The following is a 23,336-nucleotide window of genomic DNA, read 5'->3' on the forward strand; positions in this document are numbered from 1 at the left end:
CCAAATAAAAATGTAAAAATAGGTCTGAGAGTATAGTCCGGAAGTAAAAGGGCTTCCAGGAACCCCAGTACCACCAAAAAAAAAAAAAAAATGCCAAAAATAAAGGTGTGTGTTGCTTTGAAGTCAGTAAGTGCGTGGCAAGGCTAGGATACTGTATGTGTGTGCAGGAAATAACAAGAGATGTGATAGGTAAGGACAGTGTGGCATGGGAGAAAATAGGATTCTTCTGAGATTAGACCTCAGTGTCCTTATAAACCACAATAAAAGAATTTATTCTTTAAGTGCTCAGGGAACTAAGGAATTTTAACCAGAGTGAAGGCATGATAAGGTGAGTGGGGTACATGGAACATGAATTTCAGGGTTAAGGAGAAGAAGACAGTGAGACCAGTGAAAAAGGTCCGCAATCATCAGAGGAGCTGTCAAGACTAGAAGACTGACCTCCAAGTCTTCATTAAATAAATCTGAGGAAAGATCTCGGCTCTTGAAGCTAATATACAACACTGATGGACTCGTATAGGAGCAGGACAGGAATAAATGTTTTAGATTTTAGTCTAAACCTTAATATATCTGGCCGGGCATGGTGGCGCATGCTTGTAATCCCCGGGCTTGGGAGGCGGAGACAGGAGGATCGCGCAGGTTCGAAGCTAGCCGCGCTGGCTTAAGAGACCCTGTTTCCAAATAAAAGTATAAAAAAAAAGTAGGTCTGGGAGTGTAGCCCAGAGGTAGAAGGGCTTCCAGGAACCCCAGTACCACAAATAAATAAATAAATAAATAAATAAATAAATAAATAAATAAATAAATAAATAAATTTTAAAAATAAAAAATAAACCTTAATATATCAACAGGCACACCTATTTAGAGATGCTTGCAGGTAATCTTGTGTGACAATTGATGGTATATTCAAATGACAGTTCAAAAACAAAGTATAAATCTATTTCAGTTTGTACTTGTACAAGGTGATAAATGACTTTGAAGGGTATAAAATTGACATTAATGATTATACTCAGAAAAAGAGATAAGATAGTGCTGTATGTAAACACTTATTCCTATTGTTTAAAAATTTTACAAAGTATGATTTAAGTATAACACATATGCTTATAAATGACATATTATATAAGGAAGGGAACAATAAGGAAAAGCCTAAAAATTTATAATGTCCAAAGTAGTTTTACTCAGTGATAAGATTTGGTGTCAATTTTTTTTCTGACTTATATTTTCCCTTTATATTGATTTATCATTTTCTTTTTATATCCTGGGCATATTTTACTGAGTACTATACCCAGAGTATTCTACCCGTGACCCCTATTTTATTTTTTATATTAAAACAGGGTATACTAAGTTGCTGAGAGCCTCGCCTAAGTTCCTAAGGCTAGCCTCAAACCTGAGATCCTCCTGTCCCATCATCCCAAGTGCTGGAATTACAGGTGTTCCCATCACGCCTGGCTCTTTTATATCTTTTTAACTGACAAATAATAATTGTGTATACTTATGGGTAGAATGTGACGTTTTGACCTATGTGTACTTTATAGAAAGATTTGATCTAGTTAACATTTTCATCACCTTGAACAGGCTTTTACACAAAAGATCAGATGTTTTGGTATATGTTCAAACAGTCGGAGGCCCACTGATCTAAGTTAGTGCAAATTTTAGGTAAGAAATATTTCTAAAGAGAAAGTTGTTTTATTTGAGAAATGATGTATTTGAGATTAAACAGTTGGGATTTGAAACTTTCGTGATGCCATTCAAATACAAGTCTCTCAAAGATATGGATTTATTTTTTCTGTTTTTTTTTTATCAATACATATGCAATGCTTAGAACAAGAGAAGTTATAGAAAGTGCTCAGCAAACATTGGTGCAGGTGAATTCTGTCCAAATAGGCAAATTCTATCCAACTTGCTTAGCTTCTCTAAACCTTGGTACATGAAATGGAGACAGTATTCATTCTTTATGAAGTGTACATGATTTCCTGTCTCAACGGTACTTGGAGGGGAAAATGAGCTGGACCCCACCTGGATGGGTAAGTAGAAGCTGCCTCCTTGAAGCATCCAGGGCCACAGGAGGCCCGGCCACAGCCCTCTGTAGCCTCAACATGTCACCATGACAACCGTAGACTGCTCATGCTGCCTGAGGACCTGGAGCGGTCATCCTCATAGCAGCACTTGTGTTAGACCTGCTGCGTTGAGTGCCACAGTGTGGCTGTGAAGAACTCTGCCAAATCCTTTCTCCATCAGTCTCATGAAGAGAAGAAACATGGTGAGCAGTTGAGGTGGCTCGACCTGGAGAGGCCTGAGTGCTGCAGAGCCAACTGAGGGTCACGGAGGGTGCGTTACACCTGGGAAAACAGAACCTGTCACTGCTGCAGCTGTGGATAAAATGGCCACTGATAAAATGACTTGAATGACTTTGCCAGGAGGCGTTACCTGAATAAGCAGGTGAAATCCATCAAACACTGAGGGATTCCAAAAACAGCTCGGGCAAGATGGCACCCAGTGGGTCTGGAGAGAAGGTCTCCTTGACAAGCACACCCTGGGACACAATGATAAGGGTCACTAAGCCTTAGGCTAACTTCAGAAGCCTTGGACTGGTTTTGCAGGTCACCAAGGCTGTGCTAGGGGTTGGGGTCACCATGAGCTTTTCTATAAGTTGTACAAAAATGACCATTCCTTCAAAGAGAGAAATGTGGTATCCCTCTTCTAACAATAAATAAATAAAATAAAATATATCCCTTGAACATTAACAGCTGAAAATCATTGAACAAAGTGCCTAGCACAAAGCAGGTTTTCTAATTAATGAGACTTACTACTCTTTAGCACAGTAGTAGTATAGATATAAATGGAGTGCAATGCTGTTTTGATACTATAAAGGGCATTTTTGTTTGGGAATTAATAGTTGTAATAATAAAATAAGTCTATGTTCTTTTTGTGAGTCTTGCATTCTCTGAGAATTATATGAGTTTTTGTATGCATAGTAAATTGAACACCAAACACATAAGCTGCAGAGAATTTTACCTATTTGTAATTTGGAATCTTTACTGCTTATCCCCCCCCCTCATCTCTCTTCTTTTCTTCTTTCTTTTATCTTTTCTTCTGATTTTCATTTCAGAGTGATTTGTTGAAAGGGCTGAGTTCAAAGAAGGGAGAAAATGATTTAAAAAGTTTTAACATTCAACAAGTAGTTCTTCTGGGTTCCCTTATTTTGTTAACTGACCAATTTTTTTTTTTTTAACTTCAGGTTATATTTAAAGGGTCACAGTGGGACAGCAGGAAAACAGAGCAGCCTGATCTTACACGGTGCTGATTTCAGCACTAAAGATGCTGATAATGACAACTGTATGTGCAAATGTGCCCTCATGCTAACAGGAGGTAAGTCCTGTGGGACTAGCTGCTAAGCTGTGTTTCATTGGTTTGAGGCTTGAGATTTCTTATCTCTGAGAAAAGGGTATGATCTTCTGGTCAGGAAACTTAAGAGCAAGTCCCTAGAGATCATTTTGTTCTGCCCACTAATTTATCTTGTGTTCTTGTGCAAGACATTGTTAGCATACTTAGAAGTGGGTTTCCTCCTCTAACGTCTACAGTGGGAGTGTGCTATGCTTGGCTCTAAATAAATTCTGTAGCCTCTTGAAGTCCCAGTTATTCTACCCTCAAAGTAATCTTCATGATAGAATGAAGTGACAATTAGGAATACAGCATATAGAAACTATTTACGGTGCTTTGCAATTATAGTGTTCATTGATCATTTTGTTGAAATAAAATAATTAAAAAGTACGGTTAAAAAGTTATACAATTCAGACCAGCTTTTCCAAGATTTTTCATTATATAGTTTTAACCTTTGCAAAAAGTTTTAGCTGATATAGGAGATAGTGTGAAATAGTACCATACAACTGATTAAGAAAGTTGATCCTTTTTGCACCTTTTCAATAGTTTTTCAGCCTTCTGATTGTGCCAAAGAGAATTTGTCATTTAGGTTCTAGAATATCTGTAACATTTCTTCAGCACTCATAATGACTTCTCAGCCAAGGAAGAAAGGGTCCTCATATTTAGTCTCACAGCCTTGGGTACACAATGGTGTCTACTGAGACTCAAGTGGTGTTATTTTTTAATTTTTTTGAGTTCTATTTCTACCTTCTATTAGAGAAAATGGCAGTGATTTTTTATTAAAAGAATATTAACTTTGAATTCTAAAATGGATTCACAATATTTTGTACTTAATAAATCATTGATTTATAGAAAAATATAATTTGATAGTAATGCTAGTTATAAATGGATATGAAAAAGATTATGAAGTTGGCACATAACTGATTCCAGCTTAGGAAACACTAACCTAAAACCCAATGGCACATGATGTCACTAATGAATGGTATATGCTCTGGGACAGAAGTAGTTGGCACCAAATAAAATTGTAAAGGATATCTCTATTTCAGTGTTTATTTCTCACAATTTAAGAGTTGTTTCTGTTTGTTAATGGAAGAGAAAATACTCCCACCTTCAACTATTCTGATACACTTTTTGTTATATAACAAAATCATATTGTGTTACTAATAAGGAGAAAAACTATTGAAATATAGTGTTTCCTATCCCCAAATATGATACTTATGCCATTATTATTGCATATTATTATGTGTAAACTGCAAATATTATACCATCCTTTTTAAACTTCAGACCATCTTTGTGACCAGCAGGGAGAGAAATTCTTATCTCTAGTTTATATATAAAAAAAATGAAAGCCAGCCAGGCATGGTGGTGCATGCCAGTAATCCCAGTACTTGGGAGGCTGAGGCAGGATGATCTCAGATTCCGGGACAAGCTCAGCAAATAGTGAGACTTTCATTAACCTAGTGAGACCCTATTTCAAGGTAAAAATAAAATAGGGCTGTGTAGCTTGGAGGTATAATCCCGGGTTCAATACCCAGTGCCAAAAAAAAAAGCAAATATCATGCTATCCTTAATGTCTAGTGCGTTAGATTGTAGCATATAGAAACTCAATAGAAAATATGGTGCATGAATGAATGAATAAACATAACTCTTGAGATGACTTTTCAATTTAAAATTCAATGAATTGAATCATTAGGTTGACATTTTGCTCATCAATTAATAAAGCATGCAAAAGTATGCATTATTAATCTCTCTCTTTCTCTCTCTCTCTCTCTCTCTCTCTCTCTCTCTCTCTCTCCTCTCTTTCTCTCATTTCTTCTGTTATTTCTTGTTGCTTTTTTTGGTACTAGTGATTGAACCCATGGCATTCTACCCCAGAGCTATATCCCCAGCCCTTTTTTAGTTTTTATTTTGAAACAATATCTCACTAAGTTGCGGAAGGTCATTCTAAATTGCTGAGGCTGGCCTTGAACCTGTGGTCCTCTTGCCTTAGCCTCAAGTCCTGGGATTACAAGCCTGATACATTTTGACCAGTTTAGAATAGTCACTCCATCTTCCTCCTTCCTCCATATCCCCAGCCCCTTCCTTACTACCATTAAATCACAATCCATTGACCCTCATTCATTCCACCTATGTTGACATCTTTTCAATGTGAGACTGGTCTTAATATTATCAAAGACAACCTATTATGATTCTGCTTCTATAATATTCTTCTACTTAAGCTTTGAACATGTCATTTTGGCATCACATTCAACCTCATCAAATACTTAAAATTCTTCTATGTTTAATTGTGTGATGTCCCTCTCCAGGGGGTGGAGGAACAGTTTTTAGGAATCTTATATTCTTTAAAAAATGATACTCTTGCTGGACGTAGTGGTGGATACTTTTAATCCCAGCACTTGGGAGGCTGAGAAAGGAGGATCACACAGTTTCAAAGCCAACCTCAGCTACTTAGTGAGGCTCTCAGCAACTTATTGAGACCCTGTTTCCAAATAAAGTATAAAGTAGGTCTGGGAGTATAGCTTAGAGGTCGAAAAGCCCCTGGGTTCCACCCCCAGTACCACACACACACACACACCAAAAAAAAAAAAAAAAAAAGTGATACTCTCAGGTTAGGTCTTCAACTTTATTTCTGAAAAAAAATATTTTTCATTACTTCCTTGATCACATAACTGAAGTTGTCAGCAGCTTTATAAAAAAACAAAAGACTTTGATTTTCTAGTTTCCTGCCCATTTTAATATTGAAATAACACTCACTTTCTCCATGTATATTCTTATGGATAATTTTTCTTAACAAATAAATATATGAAAGACCAATAGTAAAATATTTCAAAAGTATCCTTGGAAGAGCATTCCAATATGTTCAAATCCTGTCATAATGATGAAAATATGGAGCAAAGCACCTCTCAGTTGTCAAGAAAACTTCATTGTCCAAATTTATGATTTTATTCCCACTTCACAGTATTGAACTTTGTCATGTTCTTTCATCCGTATCATTCTTGGTCCTATTTCTTAGTCACCAATAAACACATATGCTGGGAAGAGAAAATTTCCAGTTATTTGCTTGGTCTGGAATAGTCTAAGTAAATGTGTTTTTGTAATAAATGCTATTACCCTATCAAATATCCTTTTGAAAGAATCCAGGTCTTGTAAAGCCATTCAGTCTGAAAACCTAAAATGTGGAATTTAGATAGCTGAGAACTGGAAAGCATAAGGATGAATGTCATTGACATTCATGTAACCAGAGCATCGCCTGGAACTTATGCCCTACTGAGCTACTCTCCACCCCCATTTATTCTCTGTCAACTGTTCCCTTAGAACCATGTTTATTGTCTAATGACTATTTCTATCTTTTTAAATTGTGTTTGAGCTTATTATTATTTTAAATATTCTCTTTTAAACCATGGTATTTCTTACTGTTTGAATTAATGACTCATAGAACTTTGTCATCATCAAAGTTTTGTCTTGTCTTATTACGTATTTTTATATTTTGTTTCTTCTAAAAGGAACTAATAGTAAGATTTATTGTACACTAACTGTTCTACATAGTTTCTACTTTAAGTACATGAGGCATTTTAGTTGGAGGATATGGTCTAAGTGTTACCCCTATCTATTAAAGACTTAAAAGCAAGAGATTAATTGAGATTAGATATTTCAACTAAATCCAAGGTAGAACTTTTCAATCTTTGTTCCTTCTTTCCTAACATCCCAAACCCTTCTTTCTACCATTTTAATGTATTTTTAATGATTCCTATTAAAGAGGTCAACTATTATTAGAGAAATGAGTGGGAGATTGAAAGCTTATATTTATTGAGTTTGTCCACAAAATAGTAAACAATAAATGACACAATTCTGAACTATAACAAGTTCTGTGGACAGAGTATAGCATGTGGTAGAATTATTGGAGGAAGAGGGAAGAGACTTGGATACAATGGAGTATTCAAGATTAGAAGCTAGAGTAAGCTGGGGGGAGGCGTGTGCACTTCTGGTTATGGACATTTGCAAGGAGAGAGTAGAAGACTCTGTTTATCAAAGGGGTTATGAGGCACTTTCCTGTAACTGTGGGTTTGGTAAAAGTAGTCTCCCAAGTTTTCTTCTGGCTGTGAGATTCTTTGCTCCCATAAACTCAATATGACTGCTAATAAAGAAAAGTAAGTGATACTATTTTTCAACACATAGGTGGTGATTCATGTTACTCAACATCATTGAATGGAAAGGAGTCATAGTAGGCTGAGAAAGTATTATACATTTGAATCAGTAGAAATAGATACCACAATATTTTATACCCTCCTTCCCAGAAGTATGTGTACTTATTTCCGCCTTACCGAAAATCCAGCAATTTTTCTATCCAATTAAAATATCAAATAACTTTTATGTTTCATTGCACATTTTTATTGTACTAGAGTAAATATTTTAAGGTCAAAATTGCCGCACTCATTTTCTATGGAAATGACCTCTTAACTATCCACTAAATGGAGATGATTTGTCGGCATAGATTCATATGCCAGAAATGTCTGTGCTATGTGATTGTCATTGACCCTAGGAAAAATTGTATGCTTTATCCTTAGGTTTCTCCCTTTATTAAATATATTAAAGGAAAATCTGTGTATTTTAGTAGTGGAAGAAATATGTTTGAGGTGATTAAAGGAAAATATTTCAAGGCCTTCAGGAGAGTTCCTGTTGTGTCCCTCTAAACTCAAAGAAAGCAATCAGTTCACTAAAAACTTAATAGTATTATCTACTACTTAACATTAAGAAAATAGAAATATAATTTTGTTCAATGCACACAGCTTTTTTGTACGGCTTTAATGTATATAAATTAGATAAATAAAAATCCATTTGACTCTAAAATTTGAAAAATAATTTTCTTACTAGATCATCATATTCAAAGTGAGCTTATATTCAACTAAAATGTGACCTTTGGTATTCAAATAAGATTATTAAAATAACAATTTTAAGTTTTTAAGCTACAATAAACTATAATTATTATAATTATATAATTTATTTCTAAAATTTTGCTGTAAAATATAATTATTAAAAGTTGCTAACAACAAAAAACACAGTATTGTTTTACATCCCTTTCCTTAGTTTAGTTTTCTTGCATCGCAATTTCCATATTTAGTATATAATACAAAAACTATGTAAAAATGTGACCTAACCTTCTGCAGAAAGAATCTGTTGTGGTAGAAGCTCCAGTCTCTTTTCCCACACATAAACCATGTCAGCTGACAGACAAGACTTTCTAAAGCTAACAAAGGATATTTCTCAGTTCAGTCCTAAAAGAGGGGATAAAGCCATCAACATAAATTTCTTAGTATGCCCTAGAACTTACCAGATGGTAATAGCAGAGAGTTGATAAAGGCTTGCTCTGCCTGCTCCATAATCTTTGTGAAGACAAAGAAAAGGAAAGAAACTAGCAGCTTCTTCAGCTGGTGAGTGACGTGGAGATCTTGGGAAAATACCATCATCTGAGCATTTTCATGACCCAGGAATGACATGCAAAGCATTGTGAGATAACTAGCAAGCCTGAGGCTTTAAGTGAAAATGCTAAGAGAAGAGATCCATATGAATAATTTAAGTTTGGTTATAGAAAACCTACATTGCATTACTTTTATTTGAACTAATTTTCATATTTAGTGCATAATATGTATGCGTATTCCACAGTAGACACGTGCTTCTTTAATGCAGGGTCTTTGTGTTTGCCATTACTGTATCCCATGGCCTGGTGCAGTGTGTGGCAGATACTATCCACTTAATAAATATTGGTTAATGGATTGAATGTGTTGTCAGAGACTCTGAATGGACACTAAAAAAAAACTGTGAGAAGAAATAAAAAAAGATAAATCAATGTATGGATGTCATTTTCACATGTACCTATATTTAAAATACATAATTACATACATGTGCTTGCATCCACAGAGCAAAGGGAACAAAGGAGTGGATATTCAAGAATTGGGATCAATTTTTCATTTTTTTAATTTTTTCGTGGTACTGGGGTTCCTGGAAGCCCTTCTACCTCCGGGCAACACTCCCAGACCTATTTTATATTTTTGAAACAGGGTCTCTTACACCAGCGCAGCTGGCTTTGAACCTGCCTGATCCTCCTGTCTCCGCCTCCCAAGCACGGGGATTACAAGCGTGCACCACCACGCCCAGCAGGATCAATTTTTAAAATTCACTAAATCCCAGAAAATTAAATACTAGAATTGCAAAAATTTGAGAATTAGGCTCCTGAATTTGAAATAAATTGGAGCTACTACATACACATTTAGGATTATATTTCTTTTTTTTTCTCAAGGTATAATTCATTTATTAAAAAATAGCCAAGACTATCAGAATGTCTTCCATTGATATGGAAGAAGGTCAATTAGAATGGAAATACCTAGAATGCAAAGCTAAACCAAAGGTTAATAATTGACAGTAGATAAGATATATCCAATTATTTTTGTTTCTATTACACTCTAATAATAATATAATGAATTATTGAGTTTTTATTACCTAGCAGACACTTTTGCATTATCTAAAATGATTTGTATTTAATATCTTATATTAAGCTTCCATTAGCCTTTTGAAGTAGGGAAAATGGGAACCACAATAATTCCTTTAACAAGAACTGAGATACAGAAAATTTTGATAATTTGCCTGTGTTTGCAGATTTAGTGTCAGAAGTGGGATTTGATCACAGGTCTTTAGCCTTCAGTGGTCATCACCCTATGGAATCTTTCTCCTGGCTCTTTTACAAGGAATGCCATTCACAGAGAATGATAGAGCTAATTTTGTAGCCTATTTCCATGAACATTTCCTCACTTAGACATGGTTAGAAGTAAAATCAATTCCCCAAAAGGGGAAAGACACTAAGAGAATATCTAGACATTTTAAATGAAGTCAGTATGACTGGCCAGGATATACAACTTTTGGAACGAAGAAAAAAGGAAGAAAAACATAAATTAAAAAAAATATACCAAGTCCTTGGCCTAAAGGGGATATAGTATGAGATGACAGAAGAAATGCAGACCTCTACAAAGGTCCTTTGCCTTCTACACACAAGACCCTGCAGCTGCTCGTCAAGGCCAGCTCTGTACATTTAAACTCAAGCGAGGTCTTTCTTTATGATCTTACTGATCACGGTGTCACTGGTCAATTCAGTTCAGCTTCATCTTCAGTGATGAAAGCAATATCTTTCTATGCCAGCTCTTTTGCATATTGCTGATTATAATGCAGGCACTGAAAATGAATGAAAGAAATCCACAGAAACAGATCTATCTTCTCATTTTGCTGTACTTTTTACCTTAGAAAAGAAGTGTTGAGAGACATTTTGTTTAGGATCAGAAGACATTGAGAGTTAGGTTTCCCGACTTTCAAATAAATTTGAACTTCCTGAGTACAAAGTTTAGAATCAAATTCCTATTCTCTAGGCAGAGTTTCATTTATTAGTGATAAAATGTGAATTTTCTCCTTCAAAGATAAAAGACTCAAATAATTTTTAAAGGCCTGGGAAGGCTGGGATAGTTATTACTAAACTAAATTTTGATGAGTTAAGTGTAAATGAATTAGAAACATGCATCTCAGATTTCTTACTAAAATATACATGAGGTTACAGGTTATAAAGAAAAAAAATGCTTGGCAGAGTACATCTCAGTGGTTGCCAACCTTAAAATATTTGAGACATTTTATCAGTTGTCCCAACAGCAGATGGAAACTGCTTTCTCCCACCCCTTACTTGCATCACTGAGTTCTTTTAAACCAAAAGTGCCTTTTTTAGATTAACTTCTTTAGCTTATTTCACACACACAAAATAAAGTACAAAGTTAATTTGACACATTTGACATAAAGACATTACCTATTTTTCTTTTTTGCTCAGCTTTAATGCATGTGTCAGAAAAAAAAAAGTGTATTTACCTCCATAGAAATAACTGCTTCTGCGACTTTGACATTTAGATGATTTTATAATGGAACTGCAATAGTTGTAAAAAATTATTTCTCTTTTATTTCATTTTTTGCCATCGTAATTCATCCTCCAGAACCATCAATTGCTCTCTGATAAGTCTCAGTGTTAATGGCCCACGATCTAAAGATAGAGATAATTGAACACTTTTTGATTCCTCATAAAATTGAAATGAAACATTGGAGAAAAAGATAATATCGGATACTTAAATACCGTGTTTTTCTAAGGTGAACATTGTTACTATTCTCACTGCCACCTCCATTATTTTCCTATTTTTCTATTAAGTTAGCACTGTTGACCTTGTCGTCATTACAAAATCACTTTGGTGGGGCAAAAGATCTCGTCCTTTTTGTTCCTGGCCTAAAACTTTTTCCCTATTTCCCAAGTGACACCAAGCATTTAGATAGAATATTACAGGCTGTGATAGGGCATCTTTTTTTTAATTTCATCCTAACTGTGCTGTGAAAATGTTTGGTCAAACATTGTACTCCAGGTATTATGAATATGAGTTCCTTGAACTCTAAGCGTTCGTGCCTGTGTTATAGCACTTCCCTCACTGCCTAAGGCTGTTTGGGGAATAAAATGAGAGAGAATACATATAAATATCTTCAAAAAAATCTCTGACACATTTAAGAGTCAATAAATATAAAAAATTATTGGTATTCTTGCCTAGTACCTCTTGGTAGGTTTTTTAACTTCTGAGTTAGCTCTCTGCTGACTCTTCATTGTTCATAAGAAAGTTTTGGAAAAATATAATAAAATAATAAATCCTCTGCTTTCTCCCTCCTGTTTATTTTCTCTAGCCCATTTCCCACTAGCACTCCAGCCAAGCTAAGGGGCTAGCTGACAGTCTCCTATGCTCTTCAGAGTACATACACTCTGTGTATTTAGAAATTCTTTTGATTCATTGAACTTACACCCATCCTTCAGGGCCCAGTTCAGGTGGTAAATGAGTGAGTCTTGCAGCCCCCATGTAGTTAGGACCTGCTTCCTTCTATTCATAATATTTTAAAATCTCTTGATGAATGCCCTCTATTTTTATTTTTATTTTATTTTTGCAGTACTGGTTATTGAACCCAGAGGCATTCTGCCTCCAAGCTATACTACCAGCCCGATTTTTTTTATTTTTAAATAGGTTCTCACTAATTTGTGGAGGGCCTCACTAAGTGGTTGAGGCTGGCTGTGAACCTACGATCCTCCTGTCTCAGCTTCCCAAGTACTAGAATTACAAGTATGTGCCATCATGCCTGGCTTGTCCTCTAATTTTTAAAAAGTATGTCTTCTACACAAAATAGTTCATGTCTTGAAGTCAGGAAATTTGTTTTAGTCAACTGTCTTCTATTTCAATCCAGTGACTCATTGAGTTGAACTATTCTAGATTCAGTTTTATCCCCTCCGTCACACTGGCACATATTTTCAAGATAGCTTTGGCAGACCATATAGAATGAGGGATCTATGTGATATTTGATTAAAAATTTAACCTGGAAGATATGGTTCTTCTGGCTAAATATTGGTTCCCATTCTTAGAGAATGTTTTACTTGTTCACTTGATGATGAAAAGAGGGATTACAAAATCATGAATTTTTCCACAAATATTGTTCAACTTTCTATCAAGACTAGCTCTCCGCCATTATTTCCTGAAAGTCTTCCTTGTTCACTATGTACCAACCATAGCAATAGTCTTTAGGTCACTAAACACACCAAGTTCTCTTTCTTTCTCATGGTCTTTACATGTGTCCTACTCTGCTTTGAAGAATCTTTTTCCATCGCCTCCCTCTCCTTCTTAATGTCTCATTGAATAGCAACTTCTTCATAAGGAAAAGTTATGTTATTCTCCTTCATAACTCCTTGTTTTCTTCATGGCATTTTTGGTCATGATTTGTGATTATTTTATTTATATCCTTCCTTCATTTGTTTCTCACATTGGAAGTAATTTCCTTGAGAGCAAGGATTTTATCTGTCTTTTTGAATATTGTATAGCAACACTTGGATGAATAAAGAACAAATGAATACAAAAACACAATTATTGCATGTTGGACTGTCTTTTAATATGGCTGAATACTCATAGACTGGGAAGACATAAGAAGGCAAACAAAGAAGCATAGGATCTGAGCCATAGATCTGAAAGAGCAGCTTTGAGTACCCAAAGATGGAGCCCTGGGTACTCAACAATGTTTGAGGTTAATTAGTAAGTTTAAGTAATTAGAAATTTCCTTAATAAAGGCCTGCCCTACAACATGGATAGAACCATTAATAGAAAGAAATAAGCCAGGCACAGGAAGACAAGTAGTACATGAGCTCATCCATGGAATCTGAAAATGTTGGTGTTATGGAAGTTCAGAATAGAATAATGGAAACCAGAGGCTGGAGAGAGTAGAGACAAGTAAGGGACAGGGAGAGTGATCAATGGGTACTAGGTTATAGTGAGATAGAGAAGAAGAGGTTGGAACCTGGCATGCTCTTGAGTAGTCGAGTCACTGTAGCTAGTAATAATGTGCTGTATACTTCAACAACCTAGAAGAAAGGATTTTGAAAGTTTTTATCATAAAAGAAATGGTAAATGTTTGAGAACGTAAATATGTTTAACCTGATTTAAACAATACACCATATACATATGTATCAAAACTTTACATCATACCCCATTAATATGTGTAATTTTCATTTTTTATGTATCAGTTAAAAATAAAACAAATGTAAGGGCAAAAATAAATAAATAAATAAATAAATAAATAGGGCCGGGAGTATATCTTGGAAAGAACCAAAAAATGTGTTCAGCCATTTTATATAATGTGACTATGTCCCCCAATACAATCAAAAATATGCATGAAGTCTAAACTAGACCAATCTGATTCAATTTACTGATATTTGAATCAAAATAGTTAAAAATAGAAGAGAGACAAATTGGCATAGTGTCTTGGGATGCTTCATTCAGTTACCACAAAACAGCCCTGGGATCTGTGGATGGCCGTCTTCCAGCTCATGTAGGTCAAAGGCACAGAGAAAAATTAATAATAATAATAATAATAATAATAATAATAATAATACAGCTTTTTAATAAACTAAACAACTTCACAAGGAGAACCAGTAAGTCAGAGTCAGCAAACCATTCAATAAGAGGACACTCATTCGCTAAGCAAACTCAATTAGGTGTAGTACCAAGTTTGTAAGATTAGCTAGTATATAAACCATGGCTTTTCATTGCTCTTAGAATAATGAACAAAAGGCTGGGTTAACTTGGTCTTCAACCCTCCCTGCCTCAGGTGACTGTTTTTCTCATTAACAGTGACCCAGTTGCAATGGTCTTATTTCGATGTCTCCAAAACTCCATTCTCACTCCTTATTTAAACGTCTCCAAAATGCCATTTTTCCTCTTTACCCATTAGGGGGAAAAAAAAGATGAGTTTATTTGATTTTCTCAAAAGTTCCTGCAATATCTTGTTTCTCTCCTAAAGTCACTGTTTCTCAAGGAATATACCTTTTACCTTGTGCCCTTTGTTGCCAGGCTATTGTCTGTCTTTCTTTACTTATCCAGGAATCTTGTGACATTCTCTAAACCAAGTAAAACACACATTTTTAACATGAATACTCTACTGTGACTTGGAAGACCATTCTTTGAATCTTCATTATTCTCATTAATAGTAAATTAACATTTACTGAAGAACTCATGACAGATATTTAAAAGATTATAAAATATTCAATGGTGTAGAATAATGCCTCAAGGATACAGAAAAGGCAGAGAAAAGTTAAAACACAAATGCAATCAGGTTGGATTTCATCTTGAAGTTTCATTGTAGTCCTTTAGAGAGAGTCATCTGTGCAATCAATTTCCTAATATTAGAATGACTTAGTAATAGAAATAGCACACTTTACCAGGAAGAGTGATCAAAATTTAAAGCATTAGTCTTAAGAAAATAAAAATGAAATTTTATACTTTCTCCTTTGCCAAACTAGAACCTTCTTCTTTCTGGTGTTTGGACTGCATTAACATTTATGTTGTTTGCACACAGCATTATTGTATATAGTGTCTTTTAAAATCCATCAAGACATGCTCCCCAATATAAATTAGTGATTAAAAATACAGCTTGTTATGCCTCTAGTGTGACTTTATAAACACAACCCAGCTGTATTCATCCTCTAATATTGAAAAATGAGAACTAGTTTTTCTTCATTTAATTTTTTCTAAAGTTTCTGCAAGACAATACTCATGTTACAGCCAAACATCAGCTGTACAGTTTTCCCTTTATTTAGCTATTAGTCCCTCAGGTATAACTCTGTAATCAAAGAGAGGTCAACTGTATCCAAATAAAAATAAGCCAGAATGTCTCTGGCATAAATCTCTCCCTAAAGATTTCAGTAGTGTTGCTTCAGGAAAGGGAGAAAAATGCTATGCTTTAACTAAACATCAAAGACCTTAATTCATTAAAAACATAAAACTAAGTTATCCAGTTATCCTTATGGAGATATGTAAGTATGTGATCTCCATGGTACTTATCAAGTTGATTTTCTTTTTATTAAGTTTAGAAAGAGTTTGAACAAACTATTGTCATATGTATACTATATGTCTTCTATGAAATGAATACTTCCTAGACTGCAATAAAGTTTAGAAAAGACAGATTAATTAAAATTCTGTCTGAACATCATAGTTATTGTACAGTATCGTATTAACTTCTTAAATAGGTTAGGTCCAGTTCTGGAAAAAAATCACAATGTAAACGGAGAATATCATTCTCTTGAGATGTCAGTTGTCTAAGTTTGAAACTTCTCTAATAATTTTCTATTTCTCAATAATAGAAAGGTAGAATGCCTCTCATTGGTATCTCTATTTATATCTTTATTTGCATCCAGGATTGAATTAGATTACATTATAAAGCCAGAGACTTCTCATAATTACACTGGAAAGTAAGATTCAGTGGAGTCACAATGAAAGTTGTTTTTTATGAGTGTTCCTTTCTTTGTTGGTACACATTCCAAGTCAATGTCATTTGAAACAGTTCCATTACTGAGAAGATACTTGCTGAGTGCTTTCTATTTGCAAATAATTGTACCAAGAAGGAACAAGTTTCCCATCAGTTAATGCTAGTTATTTCCAAATGTTACATTTGCTTATCATTGTTTTTTTCTCCTTCACTCTTTTATTATCACTTTTCAGGCTGGTGGTTTGATGCTTGTGGCCCCTCCAACCTAAATGGGATGTTCTATACTGCGGGACAAAATCATGGAAAACTGAATGGAATAAAGTGGCACTACTTCAAAGGGCCCAGTTACTCCTTACGTTCCACAACTATGATGATTCGACCTTTGGACTTTTGAAAACATATTATTATTGGAAATAATGATAAAAGCAACAAAGAAATCTGGGGAAGCTACCAGAGAAGAAACTGCTAAAACTTCTGAAACAAGCAATATCCTCTCCCTTCCAGCAAGAAGTGGTATTTATGTGATGTTGCCAAGGTTCTTATCTGTGGATTTAGAGCCTTTTGAGTTCACAGAAATCTCTACCTGGGTCACTATGTTCGCATGGCTTGACTATAGAGAATGCCACTCAGTGTCATGCTGTAAAAAGGGAAGAAACTGCTCAGCTTGCTGTGCTTCAAACTACTACTGGATCTTATTTGTGGAACTATGATAGCCAGATGATAAATATGACTTTTGTAAAACAATTTTTGTTAAAAGAGAGAGAATGAATAAAAAGAATATACATAAAGAATAGAAACAGGCCTGCCATAGTCATTTGGAAAAGATGTACAACACCAACGAAATGATATTATTTCTATGCAAACCTACTAACAAAAAAAATATACTGTTGCACAGTTTTGATAAAAGTTCAAAAGGAACAGCATTGCCTCTGTTTTGGTTAGATGTTAATGGATTTCAGAAGCCCAATTCCAATATTATCCTTACTCGTTGGTCTCAGTTAACCTGCTTTCATGTGTAACTTATGTTTTTGTAAGCCATAATAAATTGTATTGTGTGGAGAATAACAGTGCGAGGCAGAAATGCTCATGACTCTGTGGTTTTATTTTTTATATAAAGTTTTGAGTAAAAACAGACATAATCAAATAACAGGTGAAAAATTAGTTTCCCACACTAGTTTCATTTACTTTCAAAACTGACTATTATACAAATGTATTTGTAGCTTGAGTAAAGTTTAAAGAATGTGAAATATATCATCAAATTCTTAAAATAATACACATACATTTAATATTTCCTTTGATTTTATACCAGAAAGCAGTATTTGGAGTATCAAGCTGAAGTAAACCCACGTAATCTGGAACAGTTCATTTTATAGCATCTTCTTAAACATGTATACATACCTGTGACTTAATTATTTTAAAAATGTTCTTAGATCCTCATTTCTTTACCCTATTAATCCATGCTAATTTAATTTTTTGCTTATTAACTGAAACATGCTTACTAGATTAACCCTGTTCCAGTTTCTATAATAGATACACATGGAAGTCTACAAACAATAGGATTATAAATATCATTGTACAAAGTATGTTTATGTCCATGTTAAACCTAATAGCTGTTTAATATGGAATATGCAATGTTGTCCTTAATTGATGCATATAAACACAAGTGTTCAAAGAAATCTCTATTATTTGATGTATTAATTTTCATGTTTTTTCCTTCAGGCTGTTTCTTTAGGCAATTCCTCTTTTAAAAGTTAATTAATTAAAGAAGAAAATTGGCAAAGCTCTTTATATTACATGTAAGAGAAACACAAAAAAAGAAAACCATAGTCACATGACTAATTAAAAAGATTCTGACTGCTGGCTGCTATAAATCTCTTAATGAAAATATTCCTATGGGATAATCTATTGTAAGTGATTTTGGGGGCACAGATTTTTGTGGCAACTTTAAGTGACTATAGTGGTGACTATAGTATTTTATCAGGAAGTACTCTCTGCCTGTAAGTGTTTCAGGTTACAATAGTGAACTTTTTTTCTTATCAACATATGGATTATTATGAGAGCCAGGCATGGTGGCACATACTTGTAATCCCAGCATTTGAGGGGCTGAGAAAGGAGGATCATGGCTCCTGGCCAGGCTCAGCTACTTTAATGAGGCCCTTGGCAACTCATTGAGACCCTGTTTCAAAATAAACATTAAAAACAATAGGGCTGGGGGTGTAGCTCAAAGGTAGAATGCCCCTCGGTTTCATTCTCAGAACTGCAATATTGATTGTTATGAAAATAAGGACATTGAAAAGATATTGGGTCTCCTTCTTAGAAAATGAAAAAGGTTTTGTAGAGATAGTAATGCCAGAATTTCAGACTCGATGACTCAATCTTTAGGGGTTTTCTCCATTTGGAAGAATAAAGCTATTCATATTTTTAAGAATGTTTAAGAATGTTTTTTAAAGTTTACTATCAAGTTCTTTTTATATTTATGTGTCTGTGCACAATGCCTTTCTGCCCTACAAGTGATATTTGCAGGTATTATTACACACTTTTTCTATTATTAGTAGTTCCTTCATAGCACCATTAAGTCTCTCCCTCTAAAAACTTTCTTGATTGTTTTCATTTAAGTGAAAGAAAATGAACATTTTGGGGTTGTTTTTTTTTTTTGTTTCTACTATATTTCTTTTTTTATATCAGTTTTTGGATAAGGAATACACTTACCAACCAATATTACAGAAATAAAATGAAATAATGGGAAAACATGATGTTTACTGTTGTATGGGTTTGAAAATGAAATATTATTTCCAATTATTTATAATAAAGCAGTACAAAATGTTTTATCACTCCATTATGTGCATTGTATAATGCCTACATATTTGTATCAATTTAACATGTATATCCTTTGCATTTAATTTTTCAGGATAAGATCATTAGGTATTAGAATTTTGTCTTTAAATTTTTATTTCAATAAGATTCATGTGGTTTCTATGCAAATGTGTTCATATAGATCACAACATTTTTTGATTTAAATAAAACTGGAAATAACATTTGTGCCACTCTAATTTTATAAGCAGATTTTACAAAATTTAAATTTGAGATTCATGAAAGTATGGTATCACTGAAAAAAAATTACCCAATGGTCTAAAGCCTCGAGTTTTAAAAATCTTTCAGTTTGGATAAGAAAGCTTTACCTACCCCTACTAGAATGGTAGACCAAAGTTATAGATCTGAGGACCACATTCTTACTATATAAGTATATGTCCTACCACTTACTAAATATTGTATTATCTGGTAACAATTGGTAGTAAGTCCTGGGAACTCTGAATGTGGAATAAAAGGATACCTGCTGAATGTCTGTGTTTGGTATAAAGGGGTAAGCAAAAGAACACATAGGAGATGCTTCTAGCCCCTCACACCTCACATGCTCAGTCCATGGTCTTAGTCAAAAGTAAGGAAGTCTCTTTTGTTCTTGACTCTGCTTCCATTACCACCACATTGAATCTGACCTTCTTTAACTTCTACCTCCACTGGAAAAGATTTTCTTTCTCCTGCCTCTATCTGCTCCTAGTCACCCCATAACCATGCAAGCGTATTCTTTCACATGCCAGACTTCTGAAAATACTCATGTTTCTTCTCTACTCAAAACCCTTGGGGTTCCCTCACTATTGTTTGAATTTAAAATAAAACTCTGATTTTTATCCTGCATTGCCTTAGAGTTCCATCTACTCAATATCTTAATGAGAATGAAGCAGCTTTGCAAAAAAAAATGTTCCCTATTCCTCCCCTTCCCCTGAAGGTCCCCTTAATGTGTGAGTTGGAAACTTGTCCTAAAAGAGGTGGTGTATTTCTCCATGTCCCAGTAGCTGGCTAGTACTTGCTATAGCCAGCCAGTCCAGTACAGCAGAAGTAACTGTGTGCCAGTTCTGAGCACGGTTCTCAAGAACCCATCAGCAGCATTCTACCTTTGCCATGAGAAAAAGCCCAGGCTAGTCTAATGAAGGATTAGAGACCATGTGGAGCAAGGCTGAGTTTATCAGCAGAGTCCACCCCAGACCATCCAGACCCAGCTGACTGGCAGATGATTCCAGCTACATTAGTCATTTCATCTGAGATCAACTAAGCCTGACTCAGGTCAGCAGAACTCTCCAGCTAGCTTATATAATCATGAGAAGTGATATGAGGTCCTTGCTTTAAGCCATTATATTTTGGAGTGTTTTGTTAAATATCATTCTTTTAGGGAAAGCTAACTGATAAAAGTAGTAAAGTCCCTACCCATGCTACTCCCATCCTCACCACATGATTTTTGTGCATTCTAAAGTTTATAAACCTCTGTCTTGGATAATGTTCTTCTTCAATTCACATGTGCAAGGAAATATTTTAACAATACTCTAAGATGCATCAAAATATCACCTGCTGGCTGGGCATGGTGGCACATGCTTGTAATCCCAACATTTGGGAGGGTGAGACAGGAGGATCACGGTTTGTGGACAACCTCAGCTACTTAGTGAGACTCTCTGCAACTCAGTGAGACCCTGTTTCAAAATAAAGAATAAAAAATAGGGCTGGGGATATAGCTCAGATGTAGAATGCCCCTGGGTATGTATGTATGTATGTGTGTGTGTGTGTGTGTGTGTGTGTATATATATATATATATATATATATATATATATATATATATATATATATATGTGTGTGTGTGTGTGTGTGTGTGTGTGTGTGTGTGTGTCTATCCTGCTTCATGGCCCCTCTTCTGATATTCTTTTATCACTCTTTGTATATACATACTCTTAGAGCACTGAACACATTTTACTTGAGTATTATTTTATACTTTTTACTGTTTTATAAAATGTTTCTTACTCATTTTCTATTTCTCCTCAGTAACTAGGAGAATGTTGTTATTTGTTGAACGGAATCAGATTGCTCTGGATAACTGGCAAAATCTTTCTATACCAAACCCAACACTCATATTTGATCACTATTGTGATCACTATTTCCTCTAGAAAAATTTTTTCAAATTTATAATCTTTATTGTGGTACTGGGGTTGGAACTTAGAGGCATTCTACCTCTGAGCTACACTCCCAGCCCTATGTTTTATTCTTTATTTTGAAACTGGGTCTCACTAAGTTGCAGAGAGTCTCACTAAGTAGCTGAGGCTGGCTGTGAACCTGTGATCCTCCCGTCTCAGCCTCCCAAGTACTGGGATTACAAACACATGCACCATACCCAGCTCCCAAGTTTATCATTTTAACTGTCTCAAAAATCTATTAATTTTGCTGGAACATATTAACTTGAAAAAAATCTATATGCTTCTTTTAATTTAAAAGAAGGTAGTCGCTGGGCGTGGTGGCACACACTTGTAATCCCCGCACTTGGGAGGTGGAGACAGGAGAATCACGCAGGTTCTAAGCCAGCCTCACTGGCTTAAGAGACCCTGTTTCCAAATAAAAATATAAAAAATAGGTGTCTTGGAGTGGGTGCAGGGCAGGAAGCCCAGCCATGCATCCCTAGGGAACTCAGTGCGTCTGGCCGCCATGCTCCTCTGTGCTGCACTGGGGGCCATGGTGCTCTCAGAACAGCAGTTCCTGCTCTACGCAGTGAGGTTGTGGACTCCGCTCTTGGAGGGGACATAAAATCTATTACTGCGAGTGCTTGAACTCACAACCCCTTCAAAACACACATACTGTCTTCTCTTATTAAAAAATATTGGAGAGGGGCCAAGATGGCAGTGTAGGCAGCCAGGATTCAGAAGATGCAGACAAATCCTATCCAATCCACATTGAACTTTTGGGAAAAATAATCTGTGCGAAGGGGGGCTGCTCCTGCCGCACATGCTTAAGAATTCTGGACCTCATACCATATAAGGAAGGTGCTCAGCAAAGAACCAGGAGGACAGCAGCAGCAGTAGGGGCGGTGGCGGCCAGTATTTGGAAGAGGCAGAGATCCAATCCAATCCACATTAAAATTTTAAAGAAATCTCCCCAAAAGTAGACTGATACTGCCATACATGCTCAGGAATTGTGGAAAACATGCTGTGTGGGAAAGATGTTCAGGAGAGAACTGAGATAGTGGTGGCTGCAGTGGTGGCTGTGGTGACAAGTATTTGGAGGGGCACACAGATCCAGTTCAATCTACCTTGAACTTTTGAGGAAATCTCCCCCAAAGTAGACTGCTCCTGCCACACATGCTCGGGAATTCTGGACAACATGCTAAGTGGTAAAAGGGTTTGGGGTGTATCAGAGGGAGCCTCACATAGCCAGGTTAGGCTGCCATGCTCTGTGTTCTGGGAGACATCAGCCCTCATGGCCACCATGCTCCTCTGTGCAGCACAGGAGGCCAGGGTGCTTGTGGAGCAGAGCCTGCTCTCTGAAGTGAAGCTGTGGACGTCTGCTTTCAGAGGGGAGACAAAATTCATTGCCACTAGGTATTTAGGGCCACAGCTTTTGCAAAAGACATGTACTTCTTTCTCATATTTAAAAAAAAAAAAAAAGGAAGAACACCAGGCATGGTTGCGCACGCTTGTAATCCCCCTGCTTGCAAGGCGGAGATAGGAGGATCACGTAGGTTCGAAGCCAGCCTTGCTGGCTTAAGAGACCCTGTTTCCAAATAAAAATATAAAAAAATAGGTCTCTGAGTGTGTAACCCAGAGGTAGAAGGGTTTCCAGGAACCCCAGTCCCACCAAAAAAAAAAAAGGAAGAAAAAAGGGAACATCTGTAGATGACCTGTTCACAAGGACAGAGACCAGAGCCTACTGCACAGCAAGGCTGGTGCCGGGGCCTCGGAGGCCAGGATAGGAGCCTGCTGGGCGGCGAAGCTGATGCCAGGGCCAGTGAAGCCAGGATCAGAGGGTGCCATGCAGGTGAGGCCAGAGCTGGGGCCAGTGAGGCCAGGATAGGAGCCTGCCTTAGAACAAGGCCTGTGCTGGGGCCAGCAAGGCCGGGATCGCAGCCTGCCATGAGGCAAGGTCAGTGCTGGGGCCACCGAATCTGGGATTGGACCCTGCTATGAAGCGAGGCCAGTTATAGGGCCAGCAAGGCTGGGATCAGAACCTGCCAAAAGGCAAGGCTGGTGCTGGGGCCAGCGAGGCTGGGATTGGAGCCCACCATGAGGCGAGGA

General features: G+C 36.1%; 1 protein-coding gene across 1 annotated transcript in view; it reads left to right on the forward strand.

Annotated features, from left to right (window-relative positions):
* The window catches only part of ANGPT1 (angiopoietin 1), a gene marked incomplete at both ends in the record, with an annotated part of 246,280 nt that extends 229,653 nt beyond the window's left edge, over positions 1–16,627 (forward strand). Inside the window, 2 exons of the mRNA XM_080693637.1 lie at positions 3,233–3,363; positions 16,467–16,627. Coding sequence (XP_080549763.1) covers positions 3,233–3,363; positions 16,467–16,627 — 292 coding nt within the window. The remainder of the gene's footprint in view (positions 1–3,232; positions 3,364–16,466) is intronic.
* Positions 16,628–23,336: the final 6,709 nt, after the last annotated feature.

This window comes from Muscardinus avellanarius, assembly GCF_963383645.1.
Source record: "Muscardinus avellanarius genome assembly, chromosome: 4".
In the NCBI taxonomy this organism is placed as follows: Eukaryota; Metazoa; Chordata; class Mammalia; order Rodentia; family Gliridae; genus Muscardinus; species Muscardinus avellanarius.